This window comes from Pseudopipra pipra, chromosome 1 (assembly GCF_036250125.1).
Source record: "Pseudopipra pipra isolate bDixPip1 chromosome 1, bDixPip1.hap1, whole genome shotgun sequence".
Lineage (NCBI taxonomy): Eukaryota > Metazoa > Chordata > Aves > Passeriformes > Pipridae > Pseudopipra > Pseudopipra pipra.
Window position 1 is genome coordinate 55611 of NC_087549.1, and position 27476 is coordinate 83086.

General features: G+C 62.3%; 2 protein-coding genes across 4 annotated transcripts in view; both read right to left on the reverse strand.

Annotated features, from left to right (window-relative positions):
- Window positions 1–539: 539 nt before the first annotated feature.
- On the reverse strand, window positions 540–4845 carry LOC135422674 (erythroblast NAD(P)(+)--arginine ADP-ribosyltransferase-like). Its single transcript, XM_064672107.1, has 4 exons — window positions 4388–4845; window positions 2998–4287; window positions 1973–2795; window positions 540–1431 (listed from the first exon to the last, which is right to left on the reverse strand). Exons 3-4 carry the CDS (start codon window positions 2715–2717, stop codon window positions 1079–1081), a joined length of 1098 nt encoding a protein of 365 aa, XP_064528177.1. The 5' UTR covers window positions 2718–2795; window positions 2998–4287; window positions 4388–4845; the 3' UTR covers window positions 540–1078.
- Window positions 4846–7278: 2433 nt separating this feature from the next.
- Window positions 7279–27476, reverse strand: part of PUF60 (poly(U) binding splicing factor 60) — a 34054-nt gene continuing 13856 nt past the window's right edge. For all 3 annotated transcript variants that reach the window (XM_064672351.1, XM_064672295.1, XM_064672218.1), the window contains 7 exons: window positions 27278–27439; window positions 25316–25408; window positions 22953–23166; window positions 20460–20650; window positions 17448–17583; window positions 14397–14632; window positions 7279–8628 (listed from right to left, as the gene is read on the reverse strand). In XM_064672351.1, coding sequence (XP_064528421.1) covers window positions 8329–8628; window positions 14397–14632; window positions 17448–17583; window positions 20460–20650; window positions 22953–23166; window positions 25316–25408; window positions 27278–27439 — 1332 coding nt within the window. In that variant the 3' untranslated portion in view covers window positions 7279–8328. The remainder of the gene's footprint in view (window positions 8629–14396; window positions 14633–17447; window positions 17584–20459; window positions 20651–22952; window positions 23167–25315; window positions 25409–27277; window positions 27440–27476) is intronic.

The window sequence follows — 27476 nt, forward strand, 5'->3', positions numbered from 1 at the left end:
TGCACACACACCTGCACACACACCTGTACATACAGCTCTATGTACACTGCACACACACCTGCACACACACCTGTACATACACCTGCACACACACCTGTACATACAACTCTATGGACACTGCACACAAACCTGTACATACAGCTCTATGTACACTGTACACACACCTGTACACACCCCTGTACATACAGCTCTATGTACACTGCACACACACCTGTACATACACCTGTACATACAGCTCTATGTGCACTGCACACACACCTGCACACACACCTGCACACACACCTGTACATACAGCTCTATATACACTGCACACACACCTGCACACACACCTGTACATACAGCTCTATGGACACTGCACACACACCTGTACATACACTGCACACACACCTGTACATACAGCTCTATATACACTGCACACACACCTGCACACACACCTGTACATACAGCTCTATGTACACTGCACACACCTGCACACACACCTGTACATACAGCTCTATGTACACTGCACACACCTGCACACACACCTGTACATACAGCTCTATGTACACTGCACACACACCTGTACATACACCTGCACACACACCTGTACATACAGCTCTATGTACACTGCACACACACCTGCACACACACCTGCACACACACCTGCACACACACCTGCACACACACCTGCACATCCCCTGTACAAACTCCTCAGCTCTCTGTGCACACCAGTGTGAATTCAGTGCCACAGCAAACGTCCCAGGGCTGCTGCTCTCAGGTTCTGGAGCCGTTTGGATCAATAACAGAGTCAGGCCGGGTCCATTTTGGGTTCAGATCGATTGATTTTGGGTTTCCTGTCGCTCTCTGTGCTCCGAGCACCCCGTGAGCAGCAGAGCGACCTCGGCCCAGAACTCGGTCCCACCTTCACTCCCCCCCTGCCCCTGCCCTGGCCGGGGCAGCCCCGGGGGGATGGAGCTGCTCGGGGGGTCCCTCACCTGAGGGGCCGGAGCAGCTCCCCCGGGGGAGCCTCGGCAGCACCTGGGCCAGGAGGGGCCAGAGCCGGGACGGGGAGGGGACGGGGGGTTGGGCTAAAGCCACTTTAATGGTTGGAAAGCAGAGTTAAAATATTGGGAGGGAGGAAAAAACGCCCCGAAGAGAAGCCAATCCCCCCTGTGCCCCCCCTCAGCTGCCCCCCAACCCCCCAGCCATGGCTCAGGGAGGGCGTCCCCTGGGCTTGTGCAGTGTCCCCCTGCAGCGGGGGGTCCCCGTGCCCCCCGGCCCGTCCTGGGGACACCGGGGGCTCCGTTCTGAGCCCTCGGCTGGGCCGGGCACGGGGGCAGAGGGGACAGCGGTGTCCTCGTGGCTCGGGGGGTGCCCATGGCCACTGCCAGGGCAGGGCTGCCAGGAGGAGCCCCCCGAGGTGGGGGGGGTCCCTTTGGCCACTGCTGACCACTGTGGGGACAGGAGAAGGGGGTCAGGGGGAGCTGTCAGGGGCTCAGGGGGAGACAGGGGGTATCTGGAGGACCCAAGGGCAGGTTGGGGCAGTTGGAGGGTTTCCCACCAGACCAACTGTCCCACAGAGAGTCACGCCCTGCCATGTTGTGTTGTGTCATCCCATCCCACCCCATCCCATCCACCACATCCCATCCCATCCCACCCCAATCCCCTCCCATCCCATCCCACCCCATTGCCCATCCCATCCCATTCCCCATTCCCACCCCATCCCCTCCCATCCCATCCCACCCCATTGCCCATCCCATCCCATCCCATCCCACCCCATTGCCCATCCCATCCCATCCCATCCCATCCCATCCCATCCCATCCATCCCATCCCATCCCATCCCATCCCAGGAGAGCAGCTGGAGCTCTGTGATGCCCAAAGCCCCCCCCACCCCCATCCCCTGCCCCACCACAGACCCCCCTGTCCCAGCAGAGCCGGTGCCACCCCCCCCTGTCCCCACACCCCCCCGGGTGTCCCCCCCAGGGCTGTCACCTGAGGCATAGACACAGTTGTGTTTGCTGTACACGCCATGGGGGCGGAGCTGGATGTGGGTTTTGGCCCCTTGGTGGGTGACTCTGGTGACATTAAAGGTCTCGAAGGGCGGGATGAGAACTTCCTCCTCCCAGGGCATGAAGGAGAAGTCCTGGATGTTGGCGCCGTGGCAGGTGTCCAGCTCGAAGAGGGTGTCGGTGCCGAACTGCTCGGCCACTGTCCTGTTGAGGGAGGAGGAGGTGAACTGGCCAAAGCGGACGACGTCGCCGGGCTGGGCAATGAACCAGATCCCTTGGACCCCCCGGAACACGTGGAGGCAGCGGGGGTGGGTCTGGGCACCCCGCAGGTCCTCCAGGGCCGTGGTCAGCAGGAAATGCAGCACCTTGAAGTGAAATTTGTCCAGATATTCCTGGCGGGAGCTCCCGGCCAGGGGCACAGCCCTGTTGAACTCCTTGTACAAGTCTGTCTCCAACGTGTATGCCAGGAGGGCAATGGCCTCTTCCTTCCAGCGCAGAGACCCCAGGGATGGGTGGCTGTGCCATTTGACGGTGGCATCATCCCAGGCCTTGGAGTAATTGCTGTTGGGGCCAAGCTCGGAGCGGTTGAGCGCCAGCAGCTCCTTCACCATTTTGTCACTGCAGTCCTGGTACTGGTCATCGAAGGCGTCGGGGGCCATGTCCAGGGCCAGCTCCTTGATGCCAATGGCCGAGGGCACGGCCAGCAGCAGCAGCAGCAGGAGCTCCATGGTGGGCAGAGACTCTCCAGGGACCCCCAGACACTGGGAGGACGCAGGCGGGGCCGCGGCCGCTTCCTCTGGGAGGGACTGGGGAGGTGGGGAGGGGGAGCGGGGTCAGCCCGGGGAGAGGGGACACCCCCGGCCGCACCCCCGGCCAGGAGCCCCCCGGCCACGTCCCAGCACCGCCCCGACCCCCACCCTGGTCCCACGGGCCCCCCGTGCCCAGCACCCCGGCCCCGGCCCCCGCAGCCCCCCGGCGTCACCCCGGGACCCCGGCCCCAAGTGTTACCTGTGCCCTGCGCTGGGTGTGGGCTCTGGGTGCTGCTCCCGGCCCCCCCTGAGCTCCTGCACAGGGGACACGGGGCTGCTCCGGCTTTTTATGGCCGGGATGGTTGGGCCTGGGTCCAGATTTTCTCCCAGGAGCCCCCTGATAAACCCCCTCTGCTCCCACCCAGCTGTGGGGGGCTGAGATAATTCAGCGAAACCAAAAGCAAACGCTGGAAGTTGCACCAGTCAGTCAGTCAGTCAGTCGGTCAGTCAGTCAGTCAGTCTGTCAGTCTGTCAGTCAGTCGGTCAGTCGGTCAGTCAGTCGGTCAGTCAGTCAGTCAGTCAGTCAGTCAGTCAGTCAGTCAGTCTGTCAGTCAGTCAGTCAGTCGGTCGGTCAGTCAGTCAGTTGGTCGGTCAGTCAGTCAGTCAGTCAGTCTGTCAGTCAGTCAGTCAGTCAGTTGGTCGGTCAGTCAGTCAGTCAGTCAGTCAGTCAGTCAGTCAGTCAGTCAGTCAGTCTGTCAGTCAGTCAGTCAGTCAGTCAGTCAGTCAGTCAGTCAGTCAGTCGGTCAGTCAGTCAGTCAGTCAGTCAGTCAGTCGGTCAGTCAGTCATGGCCAGGCTTCCTGAAGGAAGATTTAGGAAGGCTCTCTCCACGTTTGTTACACACACTCTGGTGACTCACGAGGCCAATACGAGACAGACACCTCCAGTTGCCAAAGGCACAGCAGAAAGGCTCCTCAGGTGGTGTATTCAGCAGGACATGTTGTCTTTTCTCCTCGAGAGTGATCCTGTGTGTGTTCTCAAAGGAGGCAGCAGCGTTACAGGTGGGGTGTCTGTCCCCAGGCCTCCCGATCTGAGCCCAGAGCAGACCAGTTACGATGATCAATGTGGCCGAGATGCTGTTTCAGGGAGTAAAGTCGCCCGAGCGAAGGGGAAAAACAGCCCCAAGATTTGGTTCCCTCCTCCCATTCCACAGGAAATGTGCGGCTGCAAACCAGAAACTGGGGCTCAGGCCCTGGAGTGGCTGCTCCAAAAGATAAAGGCTGTAAATGGGCGGCCCAGGGAGCTGGGGGGGGCTCAGCCTGGGGAAAAGGGGCTCGGGGGGCCCCTCCTGGCTCTCTGCAGGCCCCCGAGAGGAGGGGAGCCGGGGGGGTTCTGTGTCCCCCCAGTCCCCTCTGCCCCCACCCCGGGAGCAGATGTTGAGGTCCCCGCAGAGGAAAAGGTCCCGTCCTTCCCCGAGCATTTTGGGGACGTTTTCCCTAAATCCCAGAGGCTCCTCCAGCAGGAGCCACCACGCAGAGCTGCTCCCGAAACCTCAGGGCTGCTCCCAAAACCTCAGGGCTGCTCCCGAAACCTCGGGGCTGCTCCTGAAACCTCAGGGCTGCTCCTGAAACCTCAGGGCTGCTCCCAAAACCTCGGGGATGCCAAAGACATGGAATCAGGGCACTACAGGTGCCATGGACACAGCATCCCAACACCCCAGCATCCAGTATCCGGGTATCCTTGCATCCCTCCATCCCACCACCCCTGCATCCCAACATCTGTGCATCCCATCATCCCAAAATCCCTGCATCCCATCATCCCAAAATCCCTGCATCCATCATCCCAAAATCCCTGCATCCCAACATCCCAAAATCCCTGCATCCCAACGTCCATGCATCCCAACATCCCAAAATCCCTGCATCCCTCCATCCCATCACCCCTGCATCCCACCCCCCCTGCATCCCAACATCCCAAAATCCCTGCATCCCAACATCCCTTCATTCTGGCATCCCAAAATCCCTGCATCCCAACATCCCTTCATTCTGGCATCCCAAAATCCCTGCATCCCAACATCCCTTCATTCTGGCATCCCAAATCCCTGCATCCCATCATCCCAAAATCCCTGCATCCCATCATCCCTTCATTCTGGCATCCAAAATCCCTGGATCCTATCATCCCAAAATCCCTGCATCCCAACGTCCCCAAATCCCTGCATCCCATCATCCCTTCAATCTGACATCCCCAAATCCCTGGATCCTATCATCCCAAAATCCCTGCATCCCATCATCCCTTCATTCTGGCATCCCAAAATCCCTGCATCCCAACATCCCAAAATCCCTGTATCCCAACATCCCCAAATCCCTGCATCCCATCATCCCTTCAATCTGACATCCCCAAATCCCTGGATCCTATCATCCCAAAATCCCTGCATCCCAGCATCCCCAAATCCCTGCATCTCACCACCCCTGCATCCCATCATCCCAAAATCCCTGCATCCCATCATCCCTTCATTCTGGCATCCCCAAATCCCTGGATCCTATCATCCCAAAATCCCTGCATCCCATCATCCCAAAATCCCTGCATCCCATCATCCCTTCATTCTGACATCCCCAAATCCCTGCATCCCAGCATCCCCAAATCCCTGCATCCCATCATCCCTTCATTCTGGTATCCCCAAATCCCTGCATCCCACCACCCCTGCATCCCATCATCCCAAAATCCCTGCATCCCATCATCCCTTCATTCTGGCATCCCAAAATCCCCAAATCCCTGCATCCCAACATCCCTTCATTCTGGCATCCCCAAATCCCTGCATCCCATCATCCCTTCAATCTGACATCCCAAAATCCCTGCATCCCATCATCCCTTCATTCTGGTATCCCCAAATCCCTGCATCCCATCATCCCAAACTCCCTGCATCCCATCATCCCAAAATCCCTGCATCCCATCACCCCCCCGGCCTGGCCTCCCCCCATCCCGGCTCTCTCCTGGTTGTGCCTCCAGCCCCGGGTGATTCCCCCCCACTGCTGCAGGACCCCCCAGGCTCAGGGGCAACCCTCAGCTGCAGGCTCAGCTCCCAATTAATTCCTGCTCCCAGGGCTCCAGGCCCACCCCACATCCCTCTGGATCAGGGCTCCAGGTCCACCCCACATCCCTGTGGATCAGGGCTCCAGGCCCACCCCACATCCCTCTGGATCAGGGCTCCAGGCCCACCCCACATCCCTCTGGATCAGGGCTCCAGGTCCACCCCACATCCCTGTGGATCAGGGCTCCAGGCCCACCCCACATCCCTCTGGATCAGGGCTCCAGGCCCACCCCACATCCCTCTGGATCAGGGCTCCAGGCCCACCCCACATCCCTCTGGATCAGGGCTCCAGGCCCATCCCACATCCCTCTGGATCAGGGCTCCCTCTGGATCAGGGTTCCCTCTGGATCGGGGCTCCCTCTGGATCGGGATCAGGGTTCCCTCTGGATCAGGGCTCCCTCTGGATCAGGGTTCCCTCTGGATCAGGGCTCCCTCTGGATCGGGATCAGGGCTCCCTCTGGATCGGGATCAGGGCTCCCTCTGGATCAGGGCTCCCTCTGGATCGGGATCAGGGCTCCCTCTGGATCGGGGCTCCCTCCAGATCAGGGCTCCCTCCAGATCAGGATCGGGGCTCTCTCCAAGCCCCCCCAGCCCGTCCCTGAGCAGCCCCCAAGGGTGGGACCCTCCTGGGACCCTCCTGGGACCCTCCTGAGACCCTCCCGGGACCCTCCTGGGACCCTCCCCGGCTCCATCCCAAAACCATCCCGGAGGAAAAGGGGCAGCTCCTGAGCGGGGCTGGAGGGGCACAGGGCGGGCAGGGGCACCGGCCAGGGGGTGTCCAGTGTCCAGTGACAGCCCAGTTCCAGCCCAGTGCCACACTGGTGCCACACTGGTGCCATCCCAGGCTGAGGAGGTGCCAGCCCAGTGCCACACTGGTGCCAGCCCAGTGCCACACCGGTGCCAACCCAGTGCCATCTCAGGCTGAGGAGGTGCCAGCCCAGTGCCAGCCCAGTGCCACACTGGTGCCAGCCCAGTGCCAGCCCAGTGCCACACTGGTGCCAGCCCAGTGCCACACCGGTGCCAACCCAGTGCCATCTCAGGCTGAGGAGGTGCCAGCCCAGTGCCATCTCAGGCTGAGGAGGTGCCAGCCCAGTGCCAGCCCAGTGCCACACTGGTGCCAGCCCAGTGCCAGCCCAGTGCCACACCGGTGCCATCCCAGGATGAGGAGGTGCCAGCCCAGTGCCAGCCCAGTGCCACACTGGTGCCATCCCAGGCTGAGGAGGTGCCATCCTGGTGCCATCCCAGTGCCAGCCTGGTGCCACACTGGTGCCATCCCAGGATGAGGAGGTGCCATCCCAGTGCCATCCCAGTTCCACACTGGTGCCATCCCAGGCTGAGGAGGTGCCATCCTGGTGCCATCCCAGTGCCAGCCTGGTGCCACACTGGTGCCATCCCAGGCTGAGGAGGTGCCACCCCGGTGCCAGCCCCGTCACAGACACACACACACAGGTGACACCGACTTTGTTTGAGCTTTTATCCCAACGCCCCGGAGCCCAGATCCCCCCAGATCCCCCCGGATCCCCCCAGATCCCCCCGGATCCCCCCCTGGAATGTCCTTTGCACACGGCTACAAAAATCCCGGGAAGCGGAGGGGGCGGGGCCAGTCCTGGAGCTGATCCCTGGGAGCTGATCCCTCGGAGCTGATCCCTGGGAGCTGATCCCTGGGAGCTGATCCCTGGGAGCTGATCCCTCGGAGCTGATCCCTCGGAGCTGATCCCTGGGAGCTGATCCTTCGGAGCTGATCCCTGGGAGCTGATCCCTGGGAGCTGATCCCTCGGAGCTGATCCCTGGGAGCTGATCCTTGGGAGCTGATCCCTCGGAGCTGGGTTGATCCCCTGGAGCTGGGTTGATCCCCTGGAGCTGGGCTGATCCCCTGGAGCTGGGTTGATCCCCTGGAGCTGAGCTGGGTGGATCCCCTGGAGCTGAGCTCAGCCGAGCCCTGGGGTCAGAGTTGGGCTGGGACCCCAGATCCAAGCTCAGCCGAGCCCTGGGATTGGTCAGGCTGGTCCCTGGGATCTGAGCTCGGCCAATTCCTGGGATCAGTTGGGCCAGTCCCTTGGATCAGAGTTGGGCCAGTCCCTGGGATCAGTTGGGCCAATTCCTGGGATCTGAGCTGGGCCAGTCCCTTGGATCTGAGCTCGGCCGATTCCTGGGATCAGTTGGGCCAGTCCCTGGGATCTGAGCTCGGCCGATTCCTGGGATCAGAGCTGGGCCAGTCCCCAGATCCAAGCTTGGCTGATTCCTGGGATCAGAGTTCGGCTGATCCCCGGCACTGGAGTTGAGCTGATGCCCCAGATCCAAGCTGTGCCAGTTCCCAGGATCAGAGCTGGGCCCACGATCAGATCGGAGCCGGGTGGATTCCCAGGATCAGAGCTGAGCCCACGATCAGACCCGAGTCGGGTGGATTCCCAGGATCCCAGCGGGGCCGATCCCCGGCTCCGAGCTGGGGGCCGCCCCGATTCCCAGGATCCCGGCGGTTCCCGGCCCCGGCGGTTCCCGGCCCCGGCTCACGCCGACAGGTCGCTGTTGTCGAACCTCTCCTGGTCGTAGACCTCGGCCACCACCTTCCTGCCGGCGAACCAGCGGCCGTTGAGCGCCTGGATGGCCTGGTGGGTGGCCGCGGCCTCCGAGAACTCCACGAAGATCTTGACGATGATCTCGGCGTCCTCCTCCTCGCCCTGCTTCTCCTGGTAGATGATGACCCGGCTCACCCGCCCGAACTTCCCGCACTCCTCCGTCACCTCCCCCTCCAGGTCGTCGTCGATGTCCTTGGGGTCCACCATGTTCCGGAGAACCATCACCGTGGACTGCCAGGGAAGGGGGCGGGAGTTAAGGAGGGGAGAGGGAGAGCCCTGCACTGGTCACTGCACAAATCCCATTGCAGACACCCCATGGCACTGACAGAGCCCTGCACGTGGTCACTGCACAAATCCCATTGCAGACACCCCATAGCACTGACAGAGCCCTGCACGTGGTCACTGCACAAATCCCACGGGACTGACAGAGCCCTGCACATGGTCACTGCACAAATCCCACGGCACTGACAGCCCAGAGCCCTGCACTGGTCATTGCAGACACCCCATGGCACTGACAGAGCCCTGCACGTGGTCACTGCACAAATCCCACGGGACTGACAGAGCCCTGCACGTGGTCACTGCAGACACCCCATGGCACTGACAGCCCAGAGCCCTGCACGTGGTCACTGCACAAATCCCATTGCAGACACCCCATGGCACTGACAGAGCCCTGCACGTGGTCACTGCAGACACCCCACAGCACTGACAGAGCCCTGCACGTGGTCATTGCACAAATCCCACAGCACTGACAGAGCCCTGCACGTGGTCACTGCACAAATCCCATGGGACTGACAGAGCCCTGCACATGGTCACTGCACAAATCCCATGGGACTGACAGCCCAGAGCCCTGCACTGGTCATTGCACAAATCCCATGGCACTGACAGCCCAGAGCCCTGCACTGGTCATTGCACAAATCCCATTGCAGACACCCCATGGCACTGACAGAGCCCTGCACGTGGTCATTGCAGACACCCCATGGCACTGACAGAGCCCTGCACGTGGTCATTGCAGACACCCCATGGCACTGACAGAGCCCTGCACGTGGTCATTGCAGACACCCCATGGCACTGACAGAGCCCTGCACGTGGTCACTGCACAAATCCCATTGCAGACACCCCATGGCACTGACAGAGCCCTGCACGTGGTCACTGCAGACACCCCATGGCACTGACAGAGCCCTGCACGTGGTCACTGCACAAATCCCACAGCACTGACAGAGCCCTGCCCGTGGTCATTCCACAAATCCCACTGCAGACACCCCATGGCACTGACACAGCCCTGCACGTGGTCACTGCAGACACTCCATGGCACTGACAGAGCCCTGCACGTGGTCACTGCACAAATCCCACAGCACTGACAGAGCCCTGCACTGGTCACTGCAGACACCCCATGGCACTGACAGAGCCCTGCCCGTGGTCATTGCACAAATCCCATGGCACTGACAGCCCAGAGCCCTGCACTGGTCACTGCACAAATCCCATGGCACTGACAGCCCAGAGCCCTGCACGTGGTCACTGCACAAATCCCATTGCAGACACCCCACGGCACTGACAGAGCCCTGCCCGTGGTCATTGCACAAATCCCATGGCACTGACAGCCCAGAGCCCTGCACTGGTCATTGCAGACACCCCATGGCACTGACAGAGCCCTGCACGTGGTCATTCCAACAATCCCATGGCACTGACAGAGCCCTGCACAAGCCCCAGGTCTGGTCATCCCAGATAATGTCCCAGTTAGGACAGCTGGGCCCAGTTCATCACTGGGTGGGTGTAACCCAAACCTGGGTATTCTACAGCCTTCCCTGCCATTGCCCAGGAACTGCTGTCAATAGACTATTTATTTACACCCTCTGCCCAGAGCAGCCTGGCTCCTCAGGATACAAACTGGGTGCTAAGAGGCCTGGGAGACAGAAGGTGCCTCCCTGTTCTGGAGACAGAAGGTGCCTCCCTGTTCTAGAGACAGAAGGTGCCTCCCTGCTCTGGAGACAGAAGGTGCCTCCCTGTTCTGGGGACAGAAGGTGCCTCCCTGTTCTGGAGACAGAAGGAGCCTCCCTGTTCTGGAGACAGAAGGTGCCTCCCTGCTCTGGAGACAGAAGGTGCCTCCCTGTTCTGGAGACAGAAGGAGCCTCCCTGTTCTGTGAGACAGAAGGAGCCTCCCTGTTCTGGGGACAGAAGGTGCCTCCCTGTTCTGGAGACAGAAGGAGCCTCCCTGCTCTGGAGACAGAAGGAGCCTCCCTGTTCTGGAGACAGAAGGTGCCTCCCTGTTCTGGAGACAGAAGGTGCCTCCCTGCTCTGGAGACAGAAGGTGCCTCCCTGTTCTGTGAGACAGAAGGTTCCTCCCTGTTCTGGAGACAGAAGGTGCCTCCCTGTTCTGGAGACAGAAGGTGCCTCCCTGTTCCTCACACCCCTTGTGAAACCCCTGCCCTGAGGGAGGTGCTGAGCATTCCTGCCTGAACTGGAGGATAGATAATCTTGGAGTCTTGGGACTTTTTTTTACCACTCATGGGATCCAGAGGAAGACTGCAGATCACTGCTCTCAACCAGACTGCAGATCACTGCTCTCAACTAGACTGCAGACCACCACTCTCGACCAGACTGTGACCACCACTCTCAACCAGACTGGGACCACCACTCTTGACCAGACTGTGACCACCACTGTCAACCACACTGTGACCACCACCCTCGACTGGACTGCAATCACCACTCTTGACCAGACTGTGACCACCACTCTCAACCAGACTGGGACCACCACTCTCAACCAGACTGCAGATCACTGCTCTCAACCAGACTGTGACCACCACTCTCAGACTGTGACCACCACTCTCAACCAGACTGTGACCACCACTCTCAGACTGTGACCACCACTCTTGACCAGACTGTGACCACCACTCTTGACCAGACTGTGACCACCACTCTCAACCAGACTGTGACCACCACTCTCAACCAGACTGTGACCACCACTCTTGACCAGACTGTGACCACCACTCTCAACCAGACTGTGACCACCACTCTCAACCACACTGTGACCACCACTCAACCAGACTGTGACCACCACTCTTGACCAGACTGAGACCACCACTCTTGACCAGACTGTGACCACCACTCTCAACCAGACTGTGACCACCACTCTTGACCAGACTGTGACCACCACTCTTGACCAGACTGTGACCACCACTCTTGACCAGACTGTGACCACCACTCTCAACCAGACTGTGACCACCACTCTCAACCAGACTGTGACCACCACTCTCATCCAGACTGTGACCACCACTCTTGACCAGACTGTGACCACCACTCTCATCCAGACTGTGACCACCACTCTCAACTGGACTGTGACCACCACTCTCAGACTGTGACCACCACTCTCATCCAGACTGTGACCACCACTCTTGACCAGACTGTGACCACCACTCTCAACCAGACTGTGACCACCACTCTTGACCAGACTGTGACCACCACTCTCAACCAGACTGTGACCACCACTCTCACCCAGACTGTGACCACCACTCTCACCCAGACTGTGACCACCACTCTCAACCAGACTGTGACCACCACTCTTGACCAGACTGCACCACCACTCTCACCTACAGGTTTCCCCCTCTCCCTTTCCTTTGGACTCAGGGGGCCCAAGGAACACCCCTCTGTTCCTGCCCCAGGGTGCTGGGTTATACATTTGGGTTCTGTGGGTTAAAACCTATTGTTTGTCTGTATAATCGTCCTTATTGTGTTATTTTATTCAATTGTTATTCTGACTTACAATCTCTCTTTTGGGTTGGGTTCATTTCCCCTGCTGGTTTCCCTTTAAACCAGCACGACGTCCCAGGGCACATCCCAGGAGCTCAGGGATGGCTCCCAAGTTTCCTTCCCAGGCATCCCAAGCCCCGTGGCCCAGGTGGGCAGTGCCAGGTCCCACGCCCTGGGCTTTCCTGGGACACACCCTGGAGGCACGAGGGGCCTGGGCACTGCTGCCACTGCCCCTGTGCTGCTCTACCCAGGCACTTCTCGGCTTCCCCTCGCCACCCCCGTCACATCCTGCTTGGTTTTACACCTTCCCTCCCCTCCCAGCAGGGCCAAAGGATTCCCCAGGGGCTGTGATGGGACACACAGGTGGGTCACACACCTGGGGCGTCCCAGGCTCCGCCCCAGCCCAGCCCTGGCACACCTGGGGCATTCCAGGTTCTTCCCCATCCCAGCCCTGGCACACCTGGGGCATTCCAGGCTCCATCCCATCCCAGCCCTGGCACACCTGGGGCATTCCAGGTTCTTCTCCAGCCCTGGCACACCTGGGGCATTCCAGGCTCCATCCCAGCCCTGGCACACCTGGGGCATTCCAGGTTCTTCTCCAGCCCTGGCACACCTGGGGCATTCCAGGCTCCATCCCAGCCCTGGCACACCTGGGGCATTCCAGGTTCTTCCCCATCCCAGCCCTGGCACACCTGGGGCATTCCAGGTTCTCCCCATCCCAGCCCTGGCACACCTGGGGCATTCCAGGTTCTTCTCCAGCCCTGGCACACCTGGGGCATTCCAGGTTCTTCTCCAGCCCTGGCACACCTGGGGCATTCCAGGCTCCATCCCAGCCCTGGCACACCTGGGGCATTCCAGGTTCTCCCCCATCCCAGCCCTGGCACACCTGGGGCATTCCAGGTTCTTCTCCAGCCCTGGCACACCTGGGGCATTCCAGGCTCCATCCCAGCCCTGGCACACCTGGGGCATTCCAGGCTCCGCCCCAGCCCAGCCCTGGCACACCTGGGGCATTCCAGGCTCCATCCCAGCCCTGGCACACCTGGGGCATTCCAGGCTCCATCCCAGCCCTGGCACACCTGGGGCATTCCAGGTTCTTCCCCATCCCAGCCCTGGCACACCTGGGGCATTCCAGGCTCCGCCCCATCCCAGCCCTGGCACACCTGGGGCATTCCAGGTTCTCCCCATCCCAGCCCTGGCACACCTGGGGCATTCCAGGTTCTCCCCCATCCCAGCCCTGGCACACCTGGGGCATTCCAGGCTCCGCCCCATCCCAGCCCTGGCACACCTGGGGCATTCCAGGTTCTCCCCATCCCAGCCCTGGCACACCTGGGGCATTCCAGGTTCTTCTCCAGCCCTGGCACACCTGGGGCATTCCAGGTTCTCCCCCATCCCAGCCCTGGCACACCTGGGGCATTCCAGGCTCCATCCCAGCCCTGGCACACCCGGGGCATTCCAGGTTCTTCCCCATCCCAGCCCTGGCACACCTGGGGCATTCCAGGTTCTTCCCCATCCCAGCCCTGGCACACCTGGGGCATTCCAGGCTCCGCCCCAGCCCAGCCCTGGCACACCTGGGGCATTCCAGGTTCTTCCCCATCCCAGCCCTGGCACACCTGGGGCATTCCAGGTTCTCCCCATCCCAGCCCTGGCACACCTGGGGCATTCCAGGCTCCGCCCCAGCCCAGCCCTGGCACACCTGGGGCATTCCAGGCTCTGCCCCATCCCAGCCCTGGCACACCTGGGGCATTCCAGGCTCCATCCCATCCCTGGCACACCTGGGGCATTCCAGGTTCTCCCCCATCCCAGCCCTGGCACACCTGGGGCATTCCAGGCTCCATCCCAGCCCTGGCACACCTGGGGCATTCCAGGCTCCATCCCAGCCCTGGCACACCTGGGGCATTCCAGGTTCTCCCCCATCCCAGTCCTGGCACACCTGGGGCATTCCAGGTTCTTCCCCATCCCTTCCACTGGCCCAGGTGGCTCCAGCCTGGCCTGGAACACTGGAACACAGTTTCTCTGGGAAACCTGTGCCACGGCCTCCCCACCCTCCCAGGGAGGAATTCCTTCCCAGTATCCCCCCTGTCCCTGCCCTCTGGCAGTGGGAAGTCCCTCCCTTGTCCCTTGGCAGCAGATCCCGAGGGCAGAGCCGGGCCCATTGCCAGGCACACCCTGGGCCCCCCCCGAGCTCGGGGGTCCCTGCAGGGTGTCCCTGTGCCAGCCCAAGCCCGGGATACCCCCGGGATACCCCCGGCACCCACCTCCTGCTTGCGGAGCAGCTTCTGCATGACCATGTGGCGGGCGCTGCTGCCCGAGATGCTCATGTGCTCCTGCTCGCTCAGCATCTCCGGCCGCTCCGACTCCTGGAACACCTCCTCCTCCTCCTTCTCCTTCTTCACCTCCACCAGCCCCAGGGCTGGGGGGCTGGCCAGGATGGGGTTCACCACCCCCACCTGCGGGATCGTCACCGGGATGGGCGGCCGGGCGGGCGTCACGCCTGGGGAGAACGGGGACGGTGGTCAGGGACGGCTGGGGTGGACAGGGGCAGCTGGGATGGACAGGGGCAGCTGGGATGGACAGGGATACATGGGGATGGAGAGGGACATGTGGGGATGGACAGGGACATGTGGGGATGGAGAGGGGCAGCTGGGATGGACAGGGAGAGCTGGGATGGACAGGGATGGACAGGGACAGCTGGGGATGGATAGGGATACATGGAGATGGACAGCTGGGATGGAGAGGGACAGCTGGGGATGGACAGGGACAGCTGGGGATGGAGAGGGATACATGGGGATGGACAGGGACAGCTGGGATGGACAGGGACAGCTGGGATGGAGAGGGATACATGGGGATGGACAGGGACAGCTGGGATGGACAGGGGCAGCTGGACATGGACAGCTGGGGATGGACAGGGACAGCTGGGGATGGAGAGGGACAGCTGGGGATGGACAGGGACAGCTGGGCATGGAGAGGGACACCTGGGCATGGAGAGGGACAGCTGGGGATGGACAGGGACAGCTGGGATGGACAGGGACATGTGGGGATGGAGAGGGACAGCTGGGATGGACAGGGACAGATGGACATGGATAGGGACAGCTGGGATGGACAGGGACAGATGGACATGGATAGGGACAGCTGGGATGGACAGGGACAGATGGACATGGATAGGGACAGCTGGGATGGACAGGGACAGCTGGGATGGACAGGGAGAGATGGACATGGACAGGGACAGCTGGGATGGAGAGGGACATGTGGGGATGGACAGGGACATGTGGGGATGGACAGGGACAGCTGGGATGGACAGGGACAGCTGGGATGGACAGGGACAGTTGGGATGGACAGGGACAGCTGGGGATGGACAGGGACATGTGGGGATGGACAGGGACAGCTGGGGATGGACAGGGACAGTTGGGATGGACAGGGACAGTTGGGATGGACAGGGACATGTGGGGATGGACAGGGACAGCTGGGGATGGACAGGGACATGTGGGGATGGACAGGGACAGCTGGGATGGACAGGGACAGCTGGGGATGGACAGGGAGAGCTGGGGATGGAGAGGGACAGATGGGATGGACAGGGAGAGATGGGATGGACAGGGAGAGATGGGATGGACAGGGACAGATGGGGATGGACAGGGACATGTGGGGATGGACAGGGACAGCTGGGGATGGAGAGGGACAGATGGGGATGGACAGCTGGGATGGACAGGGACAGCTGGATGGACAGCTGGGATGGACAGGGACAGCTGGGCCATGGGATTCTGCACAGAGTGCCCATTATCCAGCACAGTGCCCATTATCCAGCCCAGAGTGCCCATTATCCAGCTTTTCCCTCAGTGCCATGTGTTCCTCCTGGGAATCCACGGCCCTGTCCCACCCCTTACACAGAGGGGGCAAGGTGAGGGGACACACAGGTGACAAGGGAAGAGCACACACAGGTGCCAGGAGGAAGGGGACAGGTGCCAGGAGGAAGGGGACAGGTGCCAGGAGGAAGGGGACAGGTGCCAGGAGGACAGGTGATACAGGTGACAAGGGAAGAGCACACACAGGTGCCAGGAGGAGGGGACAGGTGACAGGAGGACAGGTGATACAGGTGCCAGCAGGAAGGAGACACACACCAGTGACAGGAGGAAGGTGTCACACACAGGTGCCAAGAGGAAGGGGACACACACACACAGGTGCCAGGGGAAGGGACACACACACACAGGTGCCAGGGGAAGAGGACACACACACAGGTGCCAGGAGGAAGGTGTCACACACAGGTGCCAGGGGAAGGGGACACACACACAGGTGCCAGGGGAAGGGGACACACACACAGGTGCCAGGAGGAAGGGACACACACACAGGTGCCAGGAGGAAGGGGACACACACACAGGTGCCAGGGGAAGGGACACACACACAGGTGCCAGGAGGAAGGGGACACACACACAGGTGCCAGGGGAAGGGACACACACACACAGGTGCCAGGGGAAGGGACACACACACAGGTGCCAGGAGGAAGGTGGCACACGCAGGTGCCAGGAGGAAGGGGACACACACACAGGTGCCAGGGGAAGGGACACACACACAGGTGCCAGGAGGAAGGGGACACACACACAGGTGCCAGGAGGAAGGGGACACACACACAGGTGCCAGGAGGAAGGGGACACACACACAGGTGCCAGGGGAAGGGACACACACACAGGTGCCAGGAGGAAGGTGGCACACGCAGGTGCCAGGAGGAAGGGGACACACACACAGGTGCCAGGGGAAGGGACACACACACACAGGTGCCAGGGGAAGGGACACACACACAGGTGCCAGGAGGAAGGGGACACACACAGGTGCCAGGGGAAGGGACACACACACAGGTGCCAGGGGAAGAGGACACACACAGGTGCCAGCAGGAGGGGACAGGAGGACAGGTGACAGAAGTGCTGGGGGAAGGTGGCACACACAGGTGCCAGGAGGAAGGGGACACACACACAGGTGCCAGGGGAAGGTGCCAGGAGGACAGGTGACACAAGTCCTAGAGGAAGGTGTCACACACAGGTGCCAGGAGGAAGGGGACACACACAGGTGCCAGGGGAAGGGACACACACACAGGTGCCAGGGGAAGGGACACACACACAGGTGCCAGGGGAAGAGGACACACACACAGAGGTGCCAGGGGAAGGGGACACACACACAGGTGCCAGGGGAAGGTGGCACACACACAGGTGCCAGGGGAAGGGGACACACACACAGGTGCCAGGGGAAGGTGCCAGGAGGATAGGTGACACAAGTCCTAGAGGAAGGTGTCACACACAGGTGCCAGGGGAAGGGGACCCCACCTGTGATGACTCCAGGGGCCTGTGCTGCCATCACAGCCTGGGGCAGAGCCCCCAGGGGCTGGGCCAGGGTCAGGGCTGGGGACACGAGTCCTGGTGTTGCCAGAGTGCCCAAAACTGCAGCTCCTGCCACGGCCTCCTGTGGGACACGGGGAGAGCAGGGAGACTGGTCAGTCCTGCCCAGGAACCCCAGCTGCTCCAGGAACCCCAGCTGCTCCAGGAACCCCAGCTGTCCCAGGAACCCCAGCTATCCCAGGAACCCCAGCTGTTCCATGGAACCCCAGCTGTTCAGGAACCCCAGCTGTTCAGGAACCCCAGCTGTTCCATGGAACCCCAGCTGTTCCATGGAACCCCAACTGTTCCATGGAACCCCAGCTATCCCAGGAACCCCAACTGTTCCATGGAACCCCAGCTGTTCAGGAACCCCAGCTGTTCAGGAACCTCAGCTGTTCCCCAGCTGTTCAGGAGCCCCAGCTGTTCCATGGAACCCCAGCTGTCCCAGGAACCCCAGCTGTTCAGGAACCCCAGCTGTTCCATGGAACCCCAGCTGTTCAGGAACCCCAGCTGTTCCATGGAACCCCAGCTGTTCAGGAACCCCAGCTGTCCCAGGAACCCCAGCTGTTCAGGAACCCCAGCTGTCCCAGGAACCCCAGCTGTTCAGGAACCCCAGCTGTTCCATGAACCCCAGCTGTTCAGGAACCCCAACTGTTCAGGAACCCCAGCTGTTCAGGAACCCCAGCTGTCCCAGGAACCCCAGCTGTCCCAGGAACCCCAGCTGCTCCAGGAACCCCAGCTGTTCAGGAACCCCAGCTGCTCCAGGAACCCCAGCTGTTCAGGAACCCCAGCTGCTCCAGGAACCCCAGCTGTTCAGGAATCCCAGCTGTTCAGGAACCCCAGCTGTTCCATGGAACCCCAGCTGTTCAGGAACCCCAGCTGTTCAGGAACCCCAGCTGCCCCAGGAGCCCCAGCTGTTCAGGAACCCCAGCTGTTCAGGAACCCCAGCTGTTCCATGGAACCCCAGCTGTTCAGGAACCCCAGCTGTTCCATGGAACCCCAGCTGTTCAGGAACCCCAGCTGTTCAGGAACCCCAGCTGTTCCATGGAACCCCAGCTGTTCAGGAACCCCAGCTGTTCAGGAACCCCAGCTGCTCCAGGAACCCCAGCTGTTCAGGAACCCCAGCTGTTCAGGAACCCCAGCTGTTCCATGGAACCCCAGCTGTTCCATGGAACCCCAGCTATTCCAGGAACCCCAGCTGTTCCATGGAACCCCAGCTGTTCCATGGAACCCCAGCTATTCCAGGAACCCCAGCTGTTCCATGGAACCCCAGCTGTTCCCCAGCTGTTCCACACTGGAGACACACCAGACACCCCATCCCCAGGAGCTCCTGGAGCTGCTGGAACCACAAAGGTGTCCCCAGCCCAGCTGGGAGACCCCTGAGCCACCAAGCCTTGGAATAAAACCATTCTCCTGGAACTCAAATCCCTACAAACGCCCCGATTCGATGCCCAGGATCCCAAAATTGGGGATGAACACCCAGTTAAGCCACAGCCACTCCCACAGAACCACTGGCACTAATGTGCCCAAGGCACAGCCCAGGGTGCCAGGGGTCCTGGTTGCTGTGGTGTTCCAGGCCATTCCACCCTGATTAATCACCCCCAGCCTTCTCTGCCTTGGTTTCAGGGGGCTCCTGACATGGAGAGCAAAGCAATTCCCAGGTTCTGTCCCTCCCCTGTGCTGTGCTCTGGCTGTCCCTGTACCCCACCTGAGCTGTGCCAGCCCTCCCCTGTGCCATGCTCTGTCCCTGTACCCCACCTGAGCTGTGCCAGCTCTGTCCCTGTGCCAGCCTTTCCCTGTGCCATGCTCTGTCCCTGTGCTGCACTCTGTCCCTGTGCTGTGCTCTGTCCCTGTGCTGTGTCCCTGTGTCAGCACCTCCCCTGTGCCATGCTCTGTCCCTGTGCCCCACCTGAGCTGTGCCAGCCCTCCCCTGTGCCATGCTCTGTCCCTGTGCCATGCTCTATCCCTATGCCATGGTCTGTCCCTGTGCCAGCCCTCCCCTGAGCCACCCTGCCCCGTGCCCCCCTCACCTGTGCCAGCTCTGTCCCTGTACTGTGCTGTGTCCCCGTGCCCCCCTGACCTGTGCCAGCCCTCCCCTGTGCCGTGCTCTCTCCCTGTGCCATGCTCTGTCCCTGTGCCACCCTCCCCTGTGCCAGCCCTGCCCTGTGCCATGGCCTGTCCCTGTGCCCCCCTCACCTGTGCCAGCTCTGTCCCTGTACTGTGCTGTGTCCCCGTGCCCCCCTGACCTGTGCCAGCCCTCCCCTGTGCCACCCTCCCCTGTGCTGTGTCCCTGTGCCATGCTCTGTCAATGCCCCCCTGCCCCATGCTCCCCTGCCCTGCTGTCCCTGTCCCCCCTGCCCTGTGCCCCCTGCCCCATGCCCCCCTGCCCCGTGCCCCCCGCCCCCTTCCTGCTGTCCCCGTGCCCCCCTGCCCCGCTGTCCCCGTGCCCCCCTGCCCCGTGCCCCCTGCCCTGTGCCCTGCTGTCCCCGTGCCCCCCTGCCCTGCTGTCCCCGTGCCCCCTTCCCTGTGCCCTGCTGTCCCTGTACAATGCTGTCCCCGTGCCCCCTGACCCGTGCCATGCTGTCCCCGTGTCCCGTGCCCCGCTGTCCCCGTGCCCCCTGCCCTGTGCCATGCTGTGTCAATGCCCCCATGCCCTGCTGTCCCCGTGCCCCCCTGCCCCGCTGTCCCCGTGCCCCCCTGTCCCCGTGCCCCCTGCCCTGTGCGGTGCTGTGTCAATGCCCCGTGCCCCCCTGTCCCCGTCCCCCCTGCCCCCTGACCTGTGCGGTGATCTTGGCGGTGGCGGCGTGCCCCCCTGCCCTGTGCCCTGCTGTCCCCGTCCCCCCTGCCCCCTGCCCCCCTGCCCCCTGACCTGTGCGGTGATCTTGGCGGTGGCGGCGTGCCCCCCTGCCCTGTGCCCTGCTGTCCCCGTCCCCCCTGCCCCCTGCCCCCCTGCCCCCTGACCTGTGCGGTGATCTTGGCGGTGGCGGCGGCGGCGGCGACGGCGGCGGCCGGGGGGAGCCCGCCGGGCGTGGCCGGGGTCAGCAGCGGCATCGGGGGGGTCACGGCCTTGCCCACCCGCAGGTACTGACCCCCCAGGTCGAAGAGGTTCATGGAGGACACGGCGTCCTGCGACGACTGCGCCTTCTCGTACTCTGAGGGGACGGGGATGGACGGGATCTGAGTGCTCCAGGGACCAGGGGATGGGTTGGGATGGAGGGACATCCAGGGATGGAGGGACATCCAGGGATGGAGGGACATCCAGGGATGGAGGGACATCCAGGGATGGAGGGACATCCAGGGGATGGAGGGACATCCAGGGATGGAGGGACATCCAGGGGATGGTTTGGGATGGAGGGACCTTCATGAATGGAGGGACCTTCACGGGATGCTTTGGGATGGAGGGACCTTCCCCCCACCCAGTGCCACCCCCTGCCATGGCACATTTGCTGCTGTCCCAGGTTGCCCCAAGCCCCGTCCAACCTCCCCTTGGACACTCCCAGGGATCCAGGGGCAGCCACAGCTTCTCTGGGAATTCCATCCCAGCCCCTCCCCACCCTCCCAGCCAGGAATCCCTTCCCACTATCCCACCCAACCCTGGGAAGCCATTCCCTGGGTGCTGTCCCTCCATCCCTTGTCCCCAGTCCCTCTCCAGCTCTCCTGGAGCCCCTCCAGGCCCTGGAAGAGGCTCCAAGGTCTCCCTGGGTTCTTCCCTTCTCCAGGGGAACCCCCCCAGCTCTCCCAGCCTGGCTCTGGAGCAGAGGAGCTCCAGCCTGTGCCTGTGCCTCACCCCTGCTATAAATCATATATCTGATATCCTATATAAGCTCAGGCCCAGACCTGCCCCAAACCCATCCCTTAATGCAGCTCCTCCCCTGCAGTGGGAAACCCAACCCCAAAGCCCCCCAAATCCACCCCTTAATGCAGCTCCCCCCCTGGAGTGGGAAACCCACCCCCAAAGCCCCCCAAATCCATCCCTTAATGCAGCTCCTCCCCTGCAGTGGGAAACCCAACCCCAAAGCCCCCCAAATCCACCCCTTAATGCAGCTCCTCCCCTGGAGTGGGAAACCCAACCCCAAACCCCCCCAAATCCATCCCTTAATGCAGCTCCCCCCCTAGAGTGGGAAACCCAACCCCAAAGCCCCCCAAATCCATCCCTTAATGCAGCTCCTCCCCTGGAGTGGGAAACCCAACCCCAAAGCCCCCCAAACCCATCCCTTAATGCAGCTCCTCCCCCAGAGTGGGAAACCCACCCCCAAAGCCCCCCAAACCCATCCCTTAATGCAACTCCTCCCCTGGAGTGGGACACCCAACCCCAAAGCCCCCCAAATCCATCCCTTAATGCAGCTCCTCCCCTGCAGTGGGAAACCCAACCCCAAAGCCCCCCAAATCCACCCCTTAATGCAGCTCCTCCCCTGGAGTGGGAAGAACCCCAAAGCCCCCCAAATCCATCCCTTAATGCAGCTCCTCCCCCAGAGTGGGAAACCCAACCCCAAAGCCCCCCAAATCCATCCCTTAATGTAGCTCCTCCCCCAGAGTGGGACACCCAACCCCAAAGCCCCCCAGACCCATCCCTTAATGCAGCTCCTCCCCCAGAGTGGGAAACCCAACCCCAAAGCCCCCCAAATCCACCCCTTAATGCAGCTCCTCCCCTGGAGTGGGAAACCCAACCCCAAAGCCCCCCAAATCCACCCCTTAATGCAGCTCCCCCCCTGGAGTGGGAAACCCACCCCCAAAGCCCCCCAAACCCATCCCTTAATGCAGCTCCTCCCCCAGAGTGGGAAACCCAACCCCAAAGCCCCCCAGACCCATCCCTTAATGCATCCCCCCCCCTGGAGTGGGACACCCAACCCCAAAGCCCCCCAAATCCATCCCTTAATGCAGCTCCTCCCCTGCAGTGGGACACCCAACCCCAAAGCCCCCCAAATCCATCCCTTAATGCAGCTCCTCCCCTGGAGTGGGAAACCCAACCCCAAAGCCCCCCAAATCCATCCCTTAATGCAGTTCTTCCCCTGCAGTGGGAAACCCAACCCCAAAGCCCCCCAAATCCACCCCTTAATGCAGCTCCTCCCCTGGAGTGGGAAACCCAACCCCAAAGCCCCCCAAATCCATCCCTTAATGCAGTTCTTCCCCTGGAGTGGGAAACCCAACCCCAAAGCCCCCCAAACCCATCCCTTAATGCAGTTCTTCCCCTGGAGTGGGAAACCCACCCCCAAAGCCCCCCAAATCCATCCCTTAATGCAGCTCCTCCCCCAGAGTGGGAAACCCAACCCCACAGCCCCCCAAACCCACCCCTTAATGCATCCCCTCCCCTGGAGTGGGACACCCAACCCCAAATCCCCCCAAATCCATCCCTTAATGCAGCTCCTCCCCTGCAGTGGGACACCCACCCCCAAACCCCCCCTCCAGCCGAGGACACCCCCCCCCTCCCCAGCCCACATCCAGCCGGGTCCTTACCAATGAACCCGTAGCCCTTGTGCTTCCCCGTGGTGGGGTCCCTGGCCAGGGTGCAGGATTTGATCTTGCCAAAGGCCTCGAAGACGCTCTTGATGTCGTCGTCGGACAGGTCCTGGTGCACCGAGGCCACGTAGATGCGGTTGAAGGCCCGGGCCTCCTCGGCCAGCTGGTCGATGATGGGCTGCGCCTGCCCGATGTTGCTGGGCCTGCCCACCTGAGGAAGGGAAGGGAGGGGGTGGGAGGGAGCTGGGGGGGCTCAGCCTGGAGGAAAGGAGGCTCAGGGGGGACCTTCTGGAGCAGCAACCCCCTGACAGGAGGGGGGAGCCGGGGGGGGTCGGGCTCTGCTCCCAGGGAACAAGGGACAGGAGGAGAGGGAACGGCCTCAGGCTGTGCCAGGGGAGGGTCAGGTGGGACACCAGCAGGAATTTCTGCCTGGAAAGGGGTGTTAAACACTGGCAGGGGCTGCCCAGGGAGGTTTGGACTCCCCTGGAGGTGCCCAAGGAAGGCCTGGCTGTGGCACTCAGTGACTGGGCTGGGGACAAGGTGGGCACTGGGCACAGGGGGGACTCGACCTTGGAGGTCTTTTCCAGCCTCAGTGACCCCGGGATTCTGTGACACAACCCATGGAGTGTCCAAGGGCAGCCCCCAGGCACTCAGGGCCTCCCAGGGCCTCCCCTGGCACAGGGAAAGGCTGGCATGGCTCTGGGAAGCAGCACTACTGCAATCCCAGGAACACAGAGCCAGAGCAGACTCCACTCCCTCCTCACTGTATCCCCCCCTTTACCTTCCCTGACCTGCCAAGGACCCACTTCCAGGGACTGAGAAGGATTCTGAGAGCAAATCCCAGTGTTCCTGCACCCTTCTTTTGGGGGCTCCCAAACCCCCTCAGCCATGGGACCCCGCAGAGCCTCTCAGAGACACCATCCAAAAAATCCCCTTTGTTTTGTCCTCAGGACACTCCCACGTGTGGGTGGGAAAACTGAGCCAGGGCCCCAGAGCCAGGCCCAACTGGGACCCCCAGCCTGGGGGTTTCTCCTCGGAGAGGAGGGACCTGGACCCACCCTGAGCCCCACGTTGGACACCAAGGTCCACCCTGAGCCCCACGTGGGACACCAAGGTCCAGCAGGGACCTGGAACCACCCTGAGCCCCACGTTGGACACCAAGGTCCACCCTGAGCCCCACGTTGGACACCAAGGTCCACCCTGAGCCCCACCTTGGACACCAAGGTCCACCCTGAGCCCCACCTTGGACACCAAGGTCCACCCTGAGCCCCACGTTGGACACCAAGGTCCAGCAGGGACCCAGAGCAGCCCCATGTTGGACACCAAGGTCCAGCAGGGACCCAGACCCACCCTGAGCCCCACGTGGGACACCAAGGTCCAGCAGGGACCCAGAGCAGCCCCATGTTGGACACCAGGGTCCAGCAGGGACCCAGAGCCACCCTGAGCCCCACCTTGGACACCAAGGTCCACCCTGAGCCCCATGTTGGACACCAGGGTCCACCAGGGACCTGGAACCACCCTGAGCCCCACCTTGGACACCAAGGTCCACCCTGAGCCCCACGTGGGACACCAAGGTCCAGCAGGGACCCAGACCCACCCTGAGCCCCACGTTGGACACCAAGGTCCAGCAGGGACCTGAACCCACCCTGAGCCCCACCTTGGACACCAAGGTCCACCCTGAGCCCCACGTTGGACACCAAGGTCCAGCAGGGACCCAGACCCACCCTGAGCCCCATGTGGGACACCAAGGTCCAGCAGGGATCTGGAACCACCCTGAGCCCCACGTTGGACACCAAGGTCCACCCTGAGCCCCACGTTGGACACCAAGGTCCAGCAGGGACCTGGAGCCACCCTGAGCCCCACGTGGGACACCAAGGTCCACCCTGAGCCCCACGTTGGACACCAAGGTCCACCCTGAGCCCCACGTTGGACACCAAGGTCCAGCAGGGACCTGGAGCCACCCTGAGCCCCACGTTGGACACCAAGGTCCACCCTGAGCCCCACGTTGGACACCAAGGTCCAGCAGGGACCTGGAGCCACCCTGAGCCCCACGTGGGACACCAAGGTCCAGCAGGGACCCAGAGCAGCCCCATGTTGGACACCAAGGTCCAGCAGGGACCTGAACCCACCCTGAGCCCCACCTTGGACACCAAGGTCCACCCTGAGCCCCACGTGGGACACCAAGGTCCACCCTGAGCCCCACGTTGGACACCAAGGTCCACCCTGAGCCCCACGCTGGACACCAAGGTCCAGCAGGGACCAGACTGCAGGCCCCTTCCCCGGGGCCGTGGGGAGCGTTTCCAGGCCCGCCCCTGCTCTTCCCAGGGAGCAGAAAGGTTGAGGGCAGTGCTGGCACTCACCTTGATGTTCCTGCCCCCCAGCATGACAGAGTTCATCTGCTCCAGGGCCAGCTGGGCGGCCTCGGGCACCTCGTACTCCACGAAGGCGAAGCCCTGGCACGGGAGGAGACTGTGAGTCACCCCAGGCCAGGCTGATGCAGCCAGGACTCCCCCCAGAGCCCCCCGTGTGGAACTGACCCCCACCACGCTGGCTCCTGCTCCTGGCCTCAGAAGAGTCCTCAGAGCAGGTTTTTATCAGGGAAAAAAGGCCTGCAGAGATCCCACCAAGGGCACCCAACCCTGGAGCCTCGTGGACTCAGAGGTCCCACAGCAAAACCCCACCTCACTCAGGGCTGGGCCTGGTTGGAACCTCCCAGGGAGCTTCAGGTTGGACATCAGGAGGAATTTTTCCTCCTGGAAAGGGCTGTTAAACATGGGAAGGGGCTGCCCAGGGAGGTGGTGGAGTCCCCACCCCTGGAGGTGTCCAAGGAGAGACTGGAGGTGGCACTCGGTGCTCTGGGCTGGGGACAAGGTGGGCACTGGGCACAGGGTGGGTGTGATGACCTGGGAGCTCCTTCCCAGCCTGTGATCCCGGGATTCCCTGCAGCCCAGCCCAGGCTCCAGCACAGAACCCTGCCCCAGGCAGAGCAGGGAGCTGCAAACATCCACCCCAGGAGCTAAAAGCAGCCTGGGCTCCAGCAGCACAGGGGCCCTTCCCTGTCCTGGCTGCATCAGGAAGGCCTTGGACACAAGAGGACACACATCCCTCGAGGGAATCGTGGAATCATGGAATGGTTTGGGATGGAGGGACCTCAAAGCCCATCCAGTGCCACCCCTGCCATGGGCAGGGACACCTCCCACCAGCCCAGGTTGCTCCAAGCCCCGTCCAGCCTGGCCTTGGACACTCCCAGGGATCCAGGGGCAGCCACAGCTTCTCTGGGCACCCTGTGCCAGGGTCTCCCACCCTCCAGGGAAGAATTCCTTCCCAGTATTCCATCCCAGCTGGATACTTTGTGCTTAGGGATACGTGGCTGAGAGAAATAACCTTGTGGGAACCCCCAGAACGCCCCATCCCTGGGGCATCAGCACCAGCTGCTGCTGCCACACGGGAAACCAGCCCCTGCCAGGACAGTGCCCATGCTCACTCTGTGCAGAGCCCCTGAGCCCCAGCACGGTGTGGGGGATAAAACACCCCAAAAACCGTCCGGTCCCACCCTGGGAACCCCCAGAGCCCCATCCCTGGGGCATCAGCACCAGCCCCTGCCAGGACAGTGCCCAGGCCCTGTGCAGAGCTCCCAAACCCCAGCATGGTGTGGGGGGAGAACACCCCAAAAACCCACCTGGTCCCACCCCGGGAACATCCAGAGCCCCGTCCCTGGGGCATCAGCACCAGCCCCTGCTGCCACAGGGGAAACCAGCCCCTGCCAGGACAGTGCCCAGGCTCTGTGAGAGCTCCTGAGCCCCAGCACGGTGTGGGGGGGAAAATACCCCAAAAACCCACCCAGTCCCACCTTGTGGGAACCCCCAGAACGCCCCATCCCTGGGGCATCAGCACCAGCTGCTGCTGCCACACGGGAAACCAGCCCCTGCCAGGACAGTGCCCAGGCTCTGTGCAGAGCTCCTGAGCCCCAGCACAGTGTGGGGGGGAGAACACCCCAAAAACCCGTCTGGTCCCACCCTGGGAACATCCAGAGCCCCGTCCCTGGGGCATCAGCCCCAGCCCCTGCCAGGACAGTGCCCAGGCTCTGTGCAGAGCTCCCGAACCCCAGCACAGTGTGGGGGGGAGAACACCCCAAAAACCCACCCGGTCCCACCCTGGGAACATCCAGAGCCCCGTCCCTGGGGCATCAGCCCCAGCCCCTGCCAGGACAGTCCCCACACTCACTCTGTGCAGAGCTCCCGAGCCCCAGCACGGTGTGGGGGATAAAACACCCCAAAACCCCACCCGGTGCCACCCCGGGAACCCCCCGAGCCCCGTCCCACCTTGTGCTTCATGGTGACCGAGTCCCAGGACATGTCGATGCTCTTGATGGGCCCGAAGGGGGCGAAGGCCTGGCGGATGGTGTCCTCGCCCAGCTCGTAGTAGATGGAGCCCACGTAGACCCGGCACATGATGGCCAGTGCCCGCTGCCTCTGAGCCGCCATCTGTAGCGAGACAAGGGCTGCCCGGTCAGGGAGGGGG

Bases quoted from the DNA above. Each gene is read 5' to 3' on its own strand.
- LOC135422674 (XM_064672107.1), bottom strand. From the start codon at position 2,717: ATGGAGCTCCTGCTGCTGCTGCTGCTGGCCGTGCCCTCGGCCATTGGC. The intron at 1,432-1,972 runs GTGACAGCCCTG...CTGTCCCCACAG, and splicing joins CAACTGTGTCTATGCCTCAG to TGGTCAGCAGTGGCCAAAGG.